Source organism: Vipera berus (genome assembly GCF_964194415.1).
Source record: "Vipera berus genome assembly, chromosome: Z".
NCBI lineage: Eukaryota > Metazoa > Chordata > Lepidosauria > Squamata > Viperidae > Vipera > Vipera berus.
The window spans coordinates 30695112-30713652 of record NC_138205.1 but is presented as its reverse complement, the minus strand read 5'-3'; the positions used below and the strand labels follow the sequence as shown (position 1 = coordinate 30713652).

At 41.9% G+C, this 18541-nt stretch overlaps 1 protein-coding gene across 1 annotated transcript in view; it reads left to right on the top strand.

The window, feature by feature from the left end:
* The window catches only part of PLXDC1 (plexin domain containing 1), a 74691-nt gene that overhangs the window by 44865 nt on the left and 11285 nt on the right, over window positions 1-18541 (top strand). Inside the window, exons 4-10 of the mRNA XM_081345704.1 lie at window positions 4870-4939; window positions 7247-7369; window positions 8338-8456; window positions 8626-8716; window positions 10933-11028; window positions 14431-14512; window positions 18070-18130. Of these exons, the coding sequence (XP_081201830.1) occupies window positions 4870-4939; window positions 7247-7369; window positions 8338-8456; window positions 8626-8716; window positions 10933-11028; window positions 14431-14512; window positions 18070-18130 (642 nt within the window). The remainder of the gene's footprint in view (window positions 1-4869; window positions 4940-7246; window positions 7370-8337; window positions 8457-8625; window positions 8717-10932; window positions 11029-14430; window positions 14513-18069; window positions 18131-18541) is intronic.

Sequence of the window (18541 nt, the reverse complement as noted above, 5' to 3'; positions counted from 1 at the left end):
CAAAACAGCACAGCACGAGGAAGCCATCCACCAAGAGGACACCGAACACGGGGAAGACCCAGAAGACAACACAGAAGTTGACAAGCTACAAAGACACAACAACCAACAGTGTCACAGCGACAAGCAACAAGGGGCAACTTACAAAGCAGATCCCTTCCTTAGGTGCCCAGGATGTGGCGGCCGCCACCAACGCATGGACTGTAGGTTCTGGACAGCCACGTGCTGGGCCTGTGGGAAGACTGGCCACATCGCGTCCGTCTGCAGAGGTTGCCAGAGGGACCAGCAATTGAATCGCCAGTTGGACATTCCGATTAGGAGAGGTATCAGGGCCCCCGGGCAGTATAGTGTAGGGTTTTGCTCCAGCCACAGAAGCATTTGCTGCACGGGAGCTCACCGCCCTATTAAACCAAAGTTTAGACTTCAGGTGGAACTGCAAGGGGTCCCTTGCAAGATGGAGCTGGACACGGGCTCAGCCATATCCATTATTTCACTTGAGACATTTAATTTTGTCTGCAATCGCAGCAAGAGATGGGCCAAGCTGAGGCCATCTGACATTATATTAACTGACTTCCAAAATGCCATAGTCGCAGTCAAGGGAGAGGCCACACTGGCCGTCAAATTTAAGGGGTTTTCTGGGCACCTGGACATTGTCGTATTAAGAAGTCAGTGAACGAGCCTGATTGGGCTCAACTGGTTTGATGAACTAGGCATCCAAGTAACCGGAATCAACCGGACGCAAGTCGTGAATCTAGTGACAGTATGCGAGGAATTTGCAGATGTGTTTGACTCAGGTCTAGGGACGTACACGGGCCCACCAATAACATTTAAACTAGATCCTACTGCAGTGGTGGTCAGGATTAAACCTCGTAAAGTGCCATTTGCTCTTAAACACAAGATAGACGCTGAGTTAGATAAACTCGTAGAACAGGGAGTACTGCAGCCAGTAGATGGGGATGAATGTGAGACCCCAATCATCATGCCACTAAAAGCCAACAGGGTGCTGATTACAAATGCACAATTAATCGTGCACTCAAACAGCATGCGTACCTGGTACCAGTAGTAAGCCACATCCCAGCATCCTTGCAAGGTGGTACAATTTTTGCAAAATTAGATTTGGCTCAGGCCTACCAACAGCTTCCTGTTGAGGCCACAGCCATGGCACAGACAATTGTAACCCACAGGGGGCTGTTTAAAGTAAAACACAGGCAATTTGGGGTCAGCGTAGCCCCTGGCATTTTTCAAGGCATTATGGAGTGAACACTCAAGGGCATTCCGGGGGTTTGCCCCTATTTTGATGACGTGCTTTGTTGTGTATTAAACAGTTATTATTCCCCACACAGACTGTGAGGAGAAAAGCGCGGCAGCCCGCTGACAGCTGTCAAACGGGCTGCTGCTCGCTAACACGCAGGTGCGGCGACCGGCTGACAATGACAGCTGTCAAAGCAGCCGCGCAGGCGCAGCTCAATGACAGCTCTCAGGTTGCCGGTGGCTGCGCATGTGCAGTAGCACCTAGCTGTCAAATGTTGCCAGCTGAACGGAGGCGCGGCGCTTTGACAGCTTGCGGCTGTCAAAGCTTGCCACACCTGATTGGCCGCAGCCACGCGGCGGGAGAACGCCGCAATGTTATTGGTTATTTCTTGTCCAAGTTATGTATAAACAGCAGGGAGTCCCGCCGGTGTTTTAAGCCGGTGCTTCCCCTAAATAAACGTCTGAGAAACGTGCCTGCTGTCTCCTGGTCTTGCCTCATGCCAATCTATGCTCATTGCCAGTGAGTCCACTGAGGTGCTGGCAAGGAGGCTTAGAGCCGTCCTCCAAAGGCTGCGCAAAGCAGGCCTTAAGCTTAAGAAGAATAAGTGTAGTATTGGAGTCCCTTCAACTGAGTTGTTGGGTTTCCGTATCTATGCCGCCGGCATCCACCCTGCTGAGTCAAAAGTAAAAGCCATTCAGATATAAATGGAATTTAAAAAAAAAGATGGCACCCAGCCCCAAAACAAAGGGAGAGCTTCAGGCATTCCTAGGCCTCCTAAATTTTTACCATGCGTTCCTTCCTAACAAGGCCGCAGTGGCAGAGCCGTTACACCGGCTCTTGGACAAAAATACTGTGTGGAAATGGACTAGTGTTCACGAAAGAAGCTTTCAGGAATTGAAGACTCTACTGTCCATCAGTTCTACGATGACTCACTTTAAGGAATTGATGCTGGTATGCCTTGCATGTGACGCATCCCCATACGGGGTGGGAGCTGTCCTAAGTCACTTGGAGAACGATGGGACTCAAGTCCCAATTGCTTTTTATTCCAGGACACTGTCCTCCGCTGAGCGTAATTATGCACAAATTGATAAGGAGGCATTGGCCATAGTAGCTGGAGTAAAAAAATTCCATGACTACTTATACGGCAGGGACTTCACGGTCTTCACAGACCATAAACTGCTATTGGGGTTATTCACTACAGACAGACACCCCACATCTTATCCCCTAGAATGTTAAGATGGTCCATTTTTTTATCGGCTTACAACTTTAAGCTAATTCACAAACCCAACAAGGATATGGGCCATGCAGATGGCCTAAGCAGGCTTCCACTGCCTGAACGTGAGCCAGATCTGGCCCCAGCGGCCCACGTTTTGTCCATTCAGGACATGCCGGAGTTTCCCCTCCACACGGGGGACATAGCCGCAGAAACGGCAGCAGACAAAACTCTAAGCAGAGTGCTATCTTGGGTCCACATGGGGTGGCTAGAAAAAAGCCCTGGCCCGGAGTTCCAGAGCTACTTCACAAGGAGACACGAGCTCTCAGCTCATAAGGGTTGTATTCTATGGGGGAACAGGGTCATTGTTCCCACCTCATTAAGGGACAGGGTATTGCAATCGCTTCATGAAGGTCATCCGGGTATTGTTCGTATGAAAGCTTTGGCACGAAGCTATTTATGGTGGCCAGGATTAGATAAAGCCATTGAAGCTCAAGTACACAGGTGTTACACATGTCAGCAGTCAAGGCCTGAAATGTCGCACGCTCCTGCCCATAGGTGGGAGGAGACACACACACACTGGTCGAGGATTCATATAGACTTTTCTGGGCCCTTTCAGGGACAGCTCTTTCTTATACTGATCGACAGCCACTCTAAATGGCTGGAGGTTATACCAATCGCAAATATGACTACTGCTAGGACCATCCAGGTGCTCAGGAAACTCTGCAATGCATGGGCTACCGGATGTCGTAGTGTCTGATAATGGGGCCCAATTCACTGTGGCAGAATTTCAGGCTTTCCTGAGGGCAAACCTCATTAGGCATGCAACATCGGCAAGCCGAATGAATGGTGCGCACCACGAAAAAATCACTGAAGTGCATAGTGACTGGGGACTGGCACCACAGATTGGCCGACTTTTTGCTCTGCCAACATTCCACACCGTGCATGGCAATGGGCAAAAGCCCAGCAGAGCTGTGCTGGGGGAGGTGACTAATCACGAAACTGGACAGGTTGCACCCAGACCAGGTGGCAGCAGAGGCCTCTTGCCCAAGACCCCCAAGGGGGTTGCAAGTGGGCGACGGGGTGTGGGCCCGGAACTATGGGCATGGGAACTTGTGGGTGCCAAGGAAAATCACCAAAACATCGGGCCCTCTCTCATGAGAAGTGGGCCTAGAGGGTGGGCAAGTCGTTTGTCACCATATCGATCAGCTTAGAAAGCGTTTTCCAGAACGCCCACAAATCGAGGACTTAGTTCCAGGTCCCATCCATGGACCGCAAACTGGCAGCCAGGCCTATCAATCCATATGCTCTGAGGTCCCAAGCAGTCAGAGCAATGGGGAGGTGGTCGTAGGGGAGCAAAGCCCAGGAGTGCAACATGGGGCCCCTGATGGAGATAGTCAACCAGAACACTACAGCCGCTGTGCTAGCTCTGCGGAAGGATTAAACTCTGGGGTGGGCCGACTGGGAATGGCCAGCCAGAGAATTCCGAGTCAGCCAGACTCACTTGAACTTATGGACCCTGGTCTACCCAACCTGGCGGGCAAGCTGGTAGACTGGAGAGTGCCTGGCTCTCCCAGGCGTTCCACGAGGGTTCGCAAGCCTCCTGTGTATTTACAAGATTTTGTTCCAAAATAACTGAGCTATAATGTTGTATGCGTCATTGAATTGCTGCTAGCCAGGAGAGCCTCTGTATTAGCAAGTACGAAAAAATGTGTACGTTGCATACTACTTCTGTATCTCTGTAAAACTTGTAATTGATGTAATCATTCCTTTGTTGTTATAATGTGTGTACATTCTAGGGGGGAGGGGTGTAATGCATTGGGCTTTGTCCTACTTAAGAATATCAGGTGGGGTTAATTGCTGGAAGGTTGCTTAAGCAGGGAAGCTGGCTAACGGCTCCCAGCTTCTCAGACAACCCGTCTCCAGTGCCGCCATTGGCTGCTTCTTGGGCGGCAATAGGTTGCTTTAAACCTATTGGCCGCCATCTAGAGGCCAGGGTATAAATTGCTGCATTCAGAGCCCTGTTTCTCAGTTCAGTTCCTGCAACAAATAAAGAATGATTCTTGCTGAACTCACTCGCCTCGTCTCGTCAATCATCGAACCCAGTATATAACACTTTCATTCATTCTACTTATGTTTTTCAAGATTAACCAAAGCCAGCTAAGTGTTGCTATATGATCTTTTGTACACTGTCACCAGGTTTTAATTGATTCCTCTCTCTTTCCCCCCCCTCTCTCAATGTCTGTCTGTGTGTGTGTGTGTGTGTGTGTGTGTGTGTGCGTGTGTGTCTGTGAGTATAAGCCTAACTGACACTGTCTGTTCATCTTAAAGCATTAGGAAATATGGGAATAATTCACCCAAGACAACTCTTGGTTCTAATGTTGTTTTCCTCATTATTCTTCCCCAGAGAGTCATCCTGTCTTTTGATTTCCCTTTCTATGGCCATTACTTGCGACAGGTCACCATAGCAACAGGAGGTGAGCACCTTTGGTTACTACACTGGTCATAAGAGTTATTGTTTTTGCAAAAAGCTTACAAGACATGGAGAGTTAGCTGCAGCATGCATTTTGGCGCATTTTGAAAACATGGTTTAGACTGTGGTTCTCAAATGATTACAGCTACTTGACCTGACTGAGCCTGTGGGCTTTTAACTGCAGTCACTTAGTGGAGGCGGACGACTGGAAAGTGCCGGTTCACGCTTGCTCCAACCACTATATTGTTGCTGAGCAACAGGCCCAGGTGCTAGTTCCCTCTTTCCTAAAATAGAGAGAAAAAGGAGAAGGGACATCAATGTGATTTTGTGAAGTGATCATTCTTTTATTTTCATGTTTGCCTTAGCTTACCGTTCTTCCTCACCATTATAAATGTCATCTTCTTCTAAGAGACCAAGGTGATGTACATCATTCTCTGCCCTTTACCACCCACCATTTCATCCTCAAGACAACCTTGTGATGTGATTTGTGCTTATAGGTCATAATTTGCCCCAAATGCCAGAGCATTCAAACAGACTGGTCTTGCACAGTAGCAATACAATCTTGGAAATTACGTGTTTGGGTAAGGGAGGAATTTAGGAGGCAACAATGGATATAGCAAGGGATCCATAGTTGATTTTGTCCCACTTGTTGAGCACATTGGTGCAAATCTTTGGCTAATCTGTTCATCTGAGCTGCCATTTGGTTCTAATACTGGAATAATATGGTCAACAGCCACTGTGTTCCTTCTGGGTGCTTAAGCAGTGGTTCTCTTCCTGCAATGATAGGAGTAGTAGACAAAAAGCTGTCAGGCTCTCCCAACCAGAACCTGGAAATAAATCACAGATTTCAGGACACTTCTCAGCTTAGTTCAGCTCATCTGATAAATCTGACAGAAATCCCACAGATATGGCTCCACTAGTTAAGAATTTTGTTGCAGACAAGAATGGAGGTACAGTATAAAAGTTCACTGACCAAGTAATATCACGCCAGAATCCTGCCCTTCAATGATACCCAGAAGGGATAGAGTAAAAAAATTGCCTACAAGTTCTAGATGCTTAAACACAGAAATAGGCTTCCATGAGTGGAATAAAGGGGGTGGGGGAAATGGCAACAGTGTCATGATGTACATATGAGATTTGAATCTGACATTGAGACCCAGATGCAAAAGTTAGTACTGTGATACTGAAATGCACATTTTGTCATATTTGTACCCACTGAAATTTGTATTGGAGGCCTACTGATGGCACTGAAAAGCAGAATTCTCAGTGTTTCACACCTTCCCTTGCACAGCCTAAGCATATTATTGGTGCTATAAAAACATGCCTTGAAGTAAAAATAACTTTTTATCAGATTCTGAATGGAGAATGAGAGAGGGATACTATTTTATACTTTACTTCACACAGTAAAATAGTTTGGACTTGTATGAAGAAGAGACTCTGAATACAGCATTTCCCATAGATGGGGGAGGGCCCCAGCTAAGTCACCTTTGCCTCTCACTTGCAATTACTTTAAAACCAACATAAATTATTTAGAGAATTTATTCTTGACCTGCCTGCTTTCTTCTGATCTGACACCATTTCTGATTTCCATCATTCAGCTAACTTGCTTCTGGGGACATCTGCAATCTATTTCTGAATTATTATTTTTTTCATTTTGTGTGGAATCACCACAATGATCAAATTAGCACAGTTGTGTTCACAGCCAAGCTCCAAAGATTAGGATGACTTTCTTCTTGCGAGAACTAGTAATCCAACCCTACCTTTAGACAGAGTGATGTGAAGATCAATTGATTTTTTGGTGAATTAAAAGGACAGTCAACCATTAGCTTTCGATAATTCTTACCATTTCCACTATGAGGCAGTTAAAACAGATTACCGGTAAGTATTTTCACTCTTACATACCCAAATATCTGGATCAGGCTTTGGTAGATTGCAGAACCATAACCCAACCCACTGGACTGAGAACAGAAAATTGCACCCATTCCCCACAACAATACAGATGGAAGATGAGGATTGTGGGAGCTGCAGTCCAATATGTTTAAAAGGCATCAGCCTGGAGATTGCTAGTATATATCATATTGTTTTCCTTTTTCCACAACATCCTTGTGAGGTTAGGATGAGAAATGGAGACCAATGACCAATGATTAAACCACTGTCTACCTTCTATTATGCATTGAAGTGTACTGGCTCTGGGATTTGTAGGAAAGAGAAAGCTTTGGAACTATGGATTGTACCCAACATTTACAAAAAGCTTTGATGAGGTTATTTGACTTTGAATATGACGTGCTCCTCCCAATTGTTCTTTTGGCAGGTTTCATTTTCATGGGCGATGTCATTCATCGAATGCTGACAGCTACACAGTATATTGCCCCTCTAATGGCAAACTTCAATCCTGGCTATTCACGCAACTCCACTGTCAAATACTTTGACAATGGTGAGCTCTTATGATATTTCCCTCCTCTGTAACCTTCCCAGGACTAGATCACCATTTCTAGCCCAGATCCATGCAAGCTTGCTACTTATGCTGGACTGGACATTTATTTTGCAAAATGAAATTCAAACTCCGGAAAGTCTCAGCTTCCCCCCCCCCCACACACACACACACCCCTTCCTCTTTCCCTCTTCCACCTATATATGAAGGCTGGCAGAAATCTCTCCCGTACATGTTTTTACTTTATTTTTCATGCTTAGGATTTATTAATTGGGGAGTGATAATGGAGGATGGTTGGAATCAGGTTAATTAGCTGTTTTGTTCTTGGCTGATGATGACTAACTCATAAATGCCTTTTTATGATCATCTGTGCAGTTGTACCAGGTACGTTTGATTTATACTGAGGTTTTTTTTAGAAAGAGGCAAAAGTATAGAATTAGGAATAGGAGGTGCGTGGTGGTGGGGCAATAAGTGAGGGTCGGTTATCTGTGCTAGTGCCTGGAATCTGAGTTTATGTGCCTGTCACACGGTTGAGTGCCTGGGATGATTGTTACCAGGGTTACCACATAGTCTGTACTAGTGTTTTCATAAAGTATTTTCAGTTCGTTTTTTCCCCCACCTACTTTATATTTTGTTGATTAAGAGGGCCTGAAGAAACAGATTGTTCAAATCTATGAGGATTTTTTCAGTGGGAATTTTTCAATTTCCTTGATGGCCTGTTGGTTTCTCATTATTAAAAACATTTTGTACATGCTTGGAAGCATATTTCAACAAGTAGGAAAGCTATTTCCTTTTTTTAGTAAAAATCCTCTGGTACTTTCTATTCCTGCTCAAGTAGAAGGACAAGGAATGGGTTTTGGAAAGGCTCTTCCACTATATAGATTGGTCAGATCTATTCCTTCCTGGATTTTAAGTTCGAGTTCTTAGTTCCCATTCTGTACTTCATTTCTTTTACTCTTCTTCTTCCAAAGGAACCATGTTTGTTGTCCAGTGGGATCAAGTTTATCTAGAAGGGAAAGAAGACAAAGGCTGCTTCGTCTTCCAGGCAGCTTTGTACAACAGTGGCAGAATTGTCTTTGGTTATAAGGAGGTGAGTGTACGCAGTCTAGTGTAGAAAAGATGAGTTTCTCAAATGTTCATCAAGGTCCTGGCCATCAAGAATAATGAGACTTCAAGGATTGGCAGAAATGGACTGGCTTTCTGGAATTTCCTTGATACTAGTAATTGACATTTCTATGCCTTCTCTTTTCTGACTCCAGATCCCTATGTCAGTGCTTGAAATTAGTTCTACACAACATCCTGTCAAAGCTGGCCTTTCAGATGCTTTTATGATCCTTAACTCTTCCCCTGGTGAGTCTGCAGACAATGAGTGGAGGGGGAAAGAAACAGGATGACAGAAAACAGAAGTATTGTACATACACTAATTTGTTTCTGACTAAACCGGCTCTTATCTTCTAAGATGCAAAATTCTTGTTAAAAATATGAACATTTGGGACTGTTGTCTGACCTACAAAGCAGAATGAGATAGCAGATAGAGAAATCACATACTTAACCATTTCCTTGATTAAAATGCCCTCCTAACAAAAAACAATACCGCTGTAGTTTCTACCTGATAGGATTACTTTCTTTTTCAATATGTTTGCTTTCATAGAAAAATACTGATAAAGCATCCATTGGTTTTATATGATATGCTAATTAATCATGGACTATGTTCATACAACACAAACAATAATTCCATGATTTGCAAACCAAAATGAATTGAGCATGTCAAGTGAACCAGACCATCACATTACACCATAACATGGTTTGTTTGTTCATCTTAGCATATAATGTAAACCTAGCCATCATAATTTGTTAATCATGATTTAGAGTTTAATATTTTATATATGATTTGCTTCCCTTTGGTTTAGAATGTTATGCAAGCCTAGCCACTATAATTTGTAAACCATGTTTATGGCTTATGTTGCATTAATTTAATAGGCCTTAGAGTTGAAACCCAACCTTCTCCGTACTGATACCATTCAAACATATGAGTTCAATGTATCTGGAGAAGATTAGATTGAAGAAGGAAATCACTTCCTCCATCCAGGAAAGACTTCCTTCCTCTGCTTGAAGTATCTCAGAGTCATCCACCCTTATTAGTTCATTTCATTACTGAACCACTGTTACTCACTACTGCAATTTCTACCTTGTAAAGCCCATTCAACCACTTAGATCCCATTCTGGGCAGAAAGCCTGCTTAAGGCAGAGCATATTAATTTCCAAGCTACAACATGATAAAAAAGAAAAACAAAATCTTTGATTACAACGAAATGACTTCCATCAGCTGCAAGGCCACTCAATTAACAGTTTTGGTTAAAAGCTAATTTGAAGAACAGCCCATTTAAAAGGAATATAAATAGCGGCTACCAAACCTAAGAATCAACCAGAATTGCTGAAAATTTTAGCTTGCTGTTCATGAACAACAATTGTTTCTGTATTCCTAATTTGTTTAGACATTGACATGTTAAATTCTGGGGATGGATGATAGGGAAAGTTGCTTGCTTCCTTGTTGATTTCTAGTTGGTTTAGCTGCCTCAGTTGGCAGGGACAATTGGGAAGCACACAATGGACAATTCTCAGCAATTTTTGTTTATAATCAAATCCAAGTACAGAGCTACAAATAAAGACAGAGAAACTTTCCAAACAAGATAATTCCACAATGAAATAATTCTGCTACTGTTACCATTAATGACCAACAAATATTGAGTCTGACTTCAGAAGCAAATCTGTGAGATAGCTTGGGTTTTAGGAAACGTAAAGCTCTCTAGATATTTTTTAATTCCACCAAATGCTGTAGAGATAGTCCTTGACTTATGACCACGATTGAGCCCTAAATTTATGTTGATAACTGAGACAGTTGTTAAGTGAGTTTTGCCACATTTTATGACCTTTCTTGCCACAGTTGTTAAGTGAATTACTGTAGTTGTTAAGTTGATAACATGGTTGTGAAGTGAAACTGGCTTCCCCACTGTCTTCGCTTGTCAAAAGGTCACAAAAGGTGATCACATGACCCCAGACACTGCAGCGGTCATAAATATGAGTCAGTTGCCAAGCACATGAATTTTGATTCCATGACCATGGGGATACTGCAATGGTCATAAGTATGAAAAATGGTCATTAGTCACACTTTCCAGTGCCATTGCAACTCAAATGGTCACTAAACAAACTGTTGTAAGTCGAGGACTACTTGTAGAGTGGGGGCTAAAGGGTTATAGATACTGCAGTCTAAAAAAATTGGAAGGTACCAAAATTCGTGTCCTATATCCAAGCACTGATTATTGTGTGAATGTGGCTCCTTTAGTCTTTAGAACTAGCAGGTAGCTCGTTACATCTTATAGAGTCCTTGGTGTTCTCTGAGCTCGGTCATTTGTCTGTTTAATATCAGCTACATATATTCTCTTCTGTTAGTTTCATCTTAATTTTTAATTATGCAAACGTTGGTGGAAATGTGTGATATGGCCACATCCTGTAAGAGACAGTGTGGAGTCCTGACCTAATTTAATATTCTACCCTAACTATTTTAGAATCTCAGCATCGGACCATATATGAATACCACAGAGTGGAATTGGATACCAGCAAGATCACTAGTGCATCAGCTGTGGAATTTTTGCCCCTACCCAGTAAGTTCTCACCGCAAATTGCATTGCCTTGCTTTCTCTAGGCATTGTTCATTGCAAAGGCAGGAAGTAATCATCTACAAGCTTGGGGTGGGTGTATGGGAGGGAGGGAGGGAGGGAGGGAGGGAGGAAGGAAGGAAGGAAGGAAGGAAGGAAGGAAGGAAGGAAGGAAGAAAAAAATTAAAAATGTAAGAAGAACATTGTGGAGAAGATCTCACAATGTTTCCCTATAGTTATTAACACATTAGGTGAAATAACAAACAGATTAAACAATTTTTTACAAGGACAAATATTTTGGCCATGACAGCTCTGGATTTTACACCAAAAAAAATCTTGCTGGGTGCATGTTATGTCTTACAACATTACTTGCATATTTCTTACATACCAGGCTAGAACTCAAATTTCCCCTCAAACATTTATCTAATATATGCTTATGTTTGTTTGTAATCCTTGACAAATGTAAACATAATGATGTTATTTTCATGGAAGCTGAGCCTGCGGACTTTTCAGGTAAATAAAATTTTCCATGAACAATAGCCCTAACTCTTCCCACTTGCTGACAGTATCACTGAATGATTTGCTATCTGAAAAGATGCCATATGTCAGCTTTCAGCAAGGTTCAAAGAGAAAAATTTAAAACTGGAACGCAAACTGAACAGTAACTGGTATCTTTTTGCCTCTGGTTAAAAAAAGAACCGAGGAAGCAATTTCTCGCCTCCTTTGTTTGCTGAATCAGGCAGACTTTGATTGGTGGAGGGTTGTTTTTGTTTAAGAGCTATAGAGAAAAGTAATTTTTGGACTCTGGATCAAATGATAGGTCTCTGGCTAGCAATATGTGCATTATTTCCTTTGCATTTCAATGTTGCAAGCTCTCTTCCCCTTGTCTGGGGTTTTTCCTGCTCCTTTGATTGGGTGCTCTTCTGGGCACTTGTCTCAGAGCCTGAGCTGAGAGCACTTGGAGCTGAGAAAGAGCCTCTCCAATACATCATACACTTTCTCTTCTTTGGTGAAAAAGGTAGAGCAGATTGGCAGACATTATAACAGACAAAAATAAAATCCAGGATCCAAGCATAAGTGAAAAGAAATGGATGGTCAACAAGCAACGTGAAATCATCATTAAAGTATTTCTCTATAAAAAAGGGAGGATTATTAAAATTGCTGCCAAATGCAGGCTCTTGACTGCAATTTTCTTTTAATATTATTATTACAAAATAAAAAGTAGCATTTTGAATCCTAAACAGATTCACATCAAATATTTTTACTGAACTAATTCACTTACATATTTGGGGTTCAAAATATATCATCAGGCTAGGTTAAGTGGCCATTATCAGTTAAACATTAGGCTTCTTCCATATCACTGGTAGCTTCACTCCTTAACCCTAACCCCGTGGTGGCGAACCTATGGCACGCGTGCCACAGGTGGCACGCAGCGCCCTCTCCATGGGCACACAAGCCATCGCCCCAGTCCTAGCGCTTCAGCTGGGTTTTATAAAACCTTTTCGCTTTAGGCTTCCGCTGCCACATGCAAAAAAAAAAAGGTTAATCAATCAATTTCAACTTCTCGCTGGAAAAAAAAAGATCTTACAAAGTTGGAATTGATTGATTGAACTTTTTAATCCCACCCAGTCTGCCGTTACCACCACAGCCACACCCAACTAATGGGCCATGCCCACCCATTTGGCCACACCTACCCAATTGGCCACGCCCACCCGCCACCCGACGATACATAAGTGGGTTTTGGGTTGCAGTTTGGGCACTTGGTCCCTAAAAGGTTCGTCATCACTGCCCTAACTGTGCAGGGCTGAATCCAGCAGTCCCATGTCAGCCAATGGAGGGCACCCAAAGCTAGAAAAAACAGGCACTTTGTCTCCATCTTTGCTTTCTGTTTCCCCATATTTTTTGTAAGAAGGCAAGACAACTTTTAGAAGGCAAGCCATTGTCAAAGGGATGGCAACACCTTTCCAGCAGGGGAAAATAGGAGAAAGGAGAAGGAAATAACAAAAATAGAAAGCCGAATGTTTCCAATGGAAACACTTATTTATTTATCAAAGTTATACAATAATCTAATTATCTTGAAGTCCTATAAACCAAGTGTTTGGCAACTTTAAGATGTGTGGACTTCAGTTCCCAGAATTCCTTAACTTAATTAAAGTTAAGAAAAGTGACTTTTCAACATATATGGAAGCCCTAGATGCCTAGAACAATTTGAGGATGCATAAGAGTAGCGGTGGCTCAGTGGGTTAGGACGCTGAGCTTGTCGATCAGAAGGTCGGCAGTTTGGTGGGTCGAATCCTGAGTGCCGTGTAACAGAGTGAGCGCCTGTTACTCGTCCCAGCTTCTGTCAACCTAGCAGTTCGAAAGCATGTAAAAATGCAAGTAGAAAAATAGGGACCACTACGGTGGGAAGGTAACAGCGTTCTGTGCGCCTTTGGCATCTAGTCATGCCGGCCACATGACCACGGAGACATCCTCAGCTTTGAAACGGAGATGAGCACCGGCCCCTAGAGTCGGAAACGACTAGCACGCATGTGCGGGGGAACCTTTACCTTTTAAGAGTAGTTTAGATCTCAGATTAGAGCATTCCTTGATGCCTATATCAAGGTTTTTTTGGATGTGAAATCAGTTAGTGGCTATCAAATCTTTGTTGGAGATTACCCTGACTGCTAATAGTACAACGATTCCTTCATCAGTATTAAAAGAGAAATAGTTGGACTCTGTAAAGGATTATTTAGCCTACTCAAGTTTTACATTTAGTAATGAAGCCATCACTGTCAGAAGGACTTCAGGTGTAGTTAGACCAGGACAGGAAAAGAACGTCATATTTATTATGAATTCAACTTCAAGTGATTCCAGGTTCTTGCAAATTCTTTTACACTGTGTCAAGAATATAAAAAGAAGGACTTAATTTAAAACAAAAAGATTTACTTTTAAGATAGAAAACAATGCAGCCTTCCCAATTTCTCTGGAATTCTGGGGTTCATGCCAGGACAAGCACTAGCAGGAGGCGAGCCATTTATGGAGAGAAAAAACATTACAGAATAACTTGTATATTTCCAAACTCCTCACACATTCCTAAGGAATTTTCAGCAACAGCATATTATCAACTGACAGGGTCAGAATATAGTCCACTGTGTGATTTTCTGCTTCAAAAGCAACTGATGCGACAAAGAAAAGAAAAATAACCTGACCTATTATTTTAAATGATTACTATGATGAGAGCATACTGAGCTGGAATATAATGACCCTGAGCTAGTTTCATCTTGAGGACATGAAGTAACAGAGTTCTGTAGTCTCAGTCTGCCTTACTCAAGTTGAGGGGGAACAAGAACAGAAAGAATACCTTTCAAACCAGCTTTAGAAAGAAAAGATTGGAACACTCTTTATTCATTACATCTTTACTTGTAGCCTGTCTCCAGCTTCACAACTGTGAGACCTGTATGACATCTGGCCTAAATTTCAACTGTAGTTGGTGCCATGTTCTACAGAGGTAAGTCTTCTAAACCCAAGGGGGAATCTACATTCACTTCTCAGAAAAGTTAATATTGTCTGGCTCTTGTCTTGAAATTTAACTTGTAGAATTTCTGTAGTCTACCCCAGTCACATGTAAATGGGTAACTTTTAATATCTAGACTTAATAGTCTGAAGTCTCCACATACCACTCAAGTTTTTTGATGGTATGAGTCCTCTTCCTCCAAAGTATAAAAAATCGTTTCAAGGTATATAGAAGTCTATGCTGATAATTTACAAAAATAGAGGACCAAAGAAGAAAGAGAACATCTTGAAATTTATTTATGCTGATATGTAGCCATTACATATAAAGTTAATAAAATATTGAATTTTAGCTCAAGAATGGAATACCTGAATTGGTGAGCCATGGTTTCATCTGCCTTTTTTGTATCTGTTCCAGTTGCATTATAGAATTTCTTTTCCCAGCCTTTTAGGGGGAAAAAATACCTGTAAAATACTCTATGGCTAACATATTTCCAAGAATATCCTCTCCAAGGCCTAATGTGTTGACATCACTCTTATCTTTTTTGCATAATCACTCATTTTGTGTGTTTCCCTCCCCTCTCAGGTGCCCTCAGTTATTTAAAACTTATCACTTGTTATTAAATTAGAAATACAAGATAAATGGAGAATAAATCCTTAGGTTTTCATTCAGTCTACTATCTAGGCAGGACTGACCCTTGAGCCTCTTTCATGTGTGAGCCACTGTGGTGATGCAATTTTTCTGAAACTCAGTTGCTATTTATATGCTGTTTAAAATGTGCACAATGCCCACAGCAAAACAAAATCTTGCAGCTAAGATAGAAGTAGGAAATGTTGTAAAGAACAAACTGCAAGGAATGGTGCTGCCCATTCCTTCACATTTGAGAAGACTTTCAAAACATTACAATCATTTCTTGTCCAGAAATCCCTCCCTTCTCCACTGAAGAGCTAAGCAATTAAATTTTTGCCTCAGCTTGCCTATACGTACAACTTGCTTTCTTTAGTCCTCTTCATTATGCTGCTTTTTCAGCTCCAATCACTCATAGACATGACTTGTCCTCGCATCTATTCATGGAGGAAATCATTCATATCTAGAAGCTAACATATATTTGAAATATATTTTGCTTGGCAGAATGCTAGACCTCCCCCAAACTCTACAGCAGCAGAAAAAGCCAGGGGAGGCAGGGGTTTTTGGGAAGGCCTATGGTACACTGAGGGAAAATAGCAGCAAAATTACAGGCTGGTGAATGTGTCATGTGAATCAACAGACACAGAGATGTCGTAAAGTTGGAGAGAAATACTTGTACAGTGAAATGATTGACTTCAAGGCTCCTATTCTTTCTTTATGGTCCATAAAGCAGAATTGTACTAGATGTGCTTTGGAAGAAAAGCTGCATTTTGAGAGTCTCTTTCTTTCTGTGGAGTGAGGACCTCAATATCTGTTCTCCAGTTTTATTTTATTTTTTATTTGGAAAAATTTATATTGTCACCTACTCGCTCACGGCAACTCGAAGCAATTTACAGGAAATAAAAACACAATATAAACAAAATAAAAATAAAGATAATAAAATAATAAGCCCGACCCCCCCGGGCGACAACACACACTCATACTAGCCATTTAATGGGCTCCATCCGCAGGCCCACTGGCAGAACCAAGTCTTCAGCGCCTTCCGAAAGAATGTCAGAGTAGGGGCCAATCAAATTTCCGGAGAGATGATAATAAATATAATATAAATATAATAAAAACAGTGCTTTTTGTAAAAAAAAAAGGTGCCGGAACTCACACATGTCATACAACCCGCCTTGCCTACCCTACAAGGTTCCATCCAAAAAGGTGCCGGAAGTCCGTTCTGGGAGTTCTATGACAAAAAAAGCCCTGAAAAACACTAATGCATTTGTGCAACAAATCAAACCTGTAGTCATTTTTTCTGGTAGTAAATGCAGTATCTTTCTATACAGTACAGTACTTTCCAGCAACATTTTAGCTAGCTTAATAGGGTGCCCTGTTCATATGGTCCCAAGTAGTGTATACCTGATAAACTAGATACACTTTTGTAATGCACTCTGAAAAATGAGGAATTAATGTGCTCTATGACTAACTAAAACGAGAGATCCATACATTTGATTTATGCCCATATGATACATATGCAAGCGTTAACTTGAACTTGAATTATTCCAAGAAAAATTCAAGAAAATTCCAGAAAAAAAGTATACTTTCTTTGATGCATTCAGAAATGAAGATGGAAATGCTGAATCCTACCAATATCCACATCTGCTACAGGATACTCCCCAACATGCTCAACAGGCTGCCTAAAATTGTGGAGCTGCAAGGTAACAGCCTGAATCATGATTGCTCTGCAAGCATCAGAAATGAGGTTCTTTTCTTCCTGGGCATCTTTGTATCAGGAACAATCCACATCTGAACATGTGGCTCATGACTTTTGAGTGTGTTGGGAGAGACTGGTTTTCTGCTACATCTTCTGCCTCCCCAGTTCCTCAGAGTGCAGCAAATCACACTTAGTCTAATGAATATGCATGAGAAATAGGCTGGGTTTGGCTCCATTGGGAATCACGACCCCATTGGTTGTGGTGGGATTAGGGTTCTTCAAGGGAATCAAGACACGCTGTTATCAGTACAGACCCAAGACTCCAAAGTAGCTAAGGGAATATTTACATGCTTTGAACCTAGCTGCACTGGAATGGAATCCCTAGTTCCTTAAAGCAAGCTTTCTGTCTGTTTATTTGGTATCCATGTGTCTGGTGTACTAAACCCAGCTGGGAATTCTGATGATAAAACCATACTTAAGAAAATCACTTCACTCTCCCGCATAGATTGGACCAGATGATCCTAGGGCTTTCCTCAATATGCAGAGGATGGAGACTTCAAATTTTTACTCTGATGCCAGCATTTTTATTATGAAGGTAGGGCAGCTGTAGTTTGGTACAAGACATGCCAGCAGGACTTTTAGGCAAAAAGCTTACAGCCTCTTCAGGAACCTACAATTTTAGGCCTCAAGAATTTGGACAGAGAATGAGAGAAATAATAAAGACTTGATTCTGGCACTTTGATGTAGACTTCTTCAAGTTAAGTCCCTCATGTCTGGATCTTTCATGCTTACCTAACTGAAAATATTACAAATCTTAGTCTACGCAGTGGTGGTATAATTCCTCATGAGAAAGAGAGTGCTCTTATATGTTTTCTTCCTGCATTACACTTGCAGTTGTTTTCCAGGTGTACATTTGCTCAGGCAGCCCTTATGCAGCAAAGTGGAAGCATGAAGAAAGAGCTACCTAGCGGTTTGGTTCACCTAGTAAGTTAAACTGGGATTCTCTGCATATAATATACTGCATTCCCACAATACATTGAATAATAAACAGCTCCACTTTAGCTTAGCTAAGCTTTAGCTTACTTTAGCAACAGCCACAGAAGGAGACAAAGAATATCTTACTCTTTCCTAGATTTCTTATGAAAAACATCGCCAGTAAAAACATCTAACAAGCATCACCATATCATTTTTGTTTTAGTGTCAGCTCTTATGCTTTCTTTTTCCATAGGTGCTCCAGTGGGTTTGACCGATACCATGAAGAGTGGCTGGAATATGGTTGCGGCCAAGAAGTAAATGGTTATAGATAATGAAGATGTAAAAGATAAAATATTCAGTCCTTGCTTAATGCTTACCAACAGGCAACTCTGCATTCCCACTCTTCTCTCTGTCCAGCCTCAACTGCAGATTGAAAATGATCCACATTCATCTTTATTTCTATCAAACCAGAAATGTTGAGAACAAGTATCAAAAATCACTTTCCTCACCCCCACTCCCCAATAAAGGGAAATAAAAGAAAGGTTGAAAAAAGGTTCTTTGCATGAAGAGAAGAATGAAATTTGTCAATTTCATGTTTCATTATTTAGCTTCCTTTCTTGAGGGAGTGGGGCAAAACTATCACGTCAGCATTTCCCTTATAGGATCTAAAGTATATTGAAATTTAGAAGCTGAAATATAAATTATAAGTATAAATTCCTGCCTCC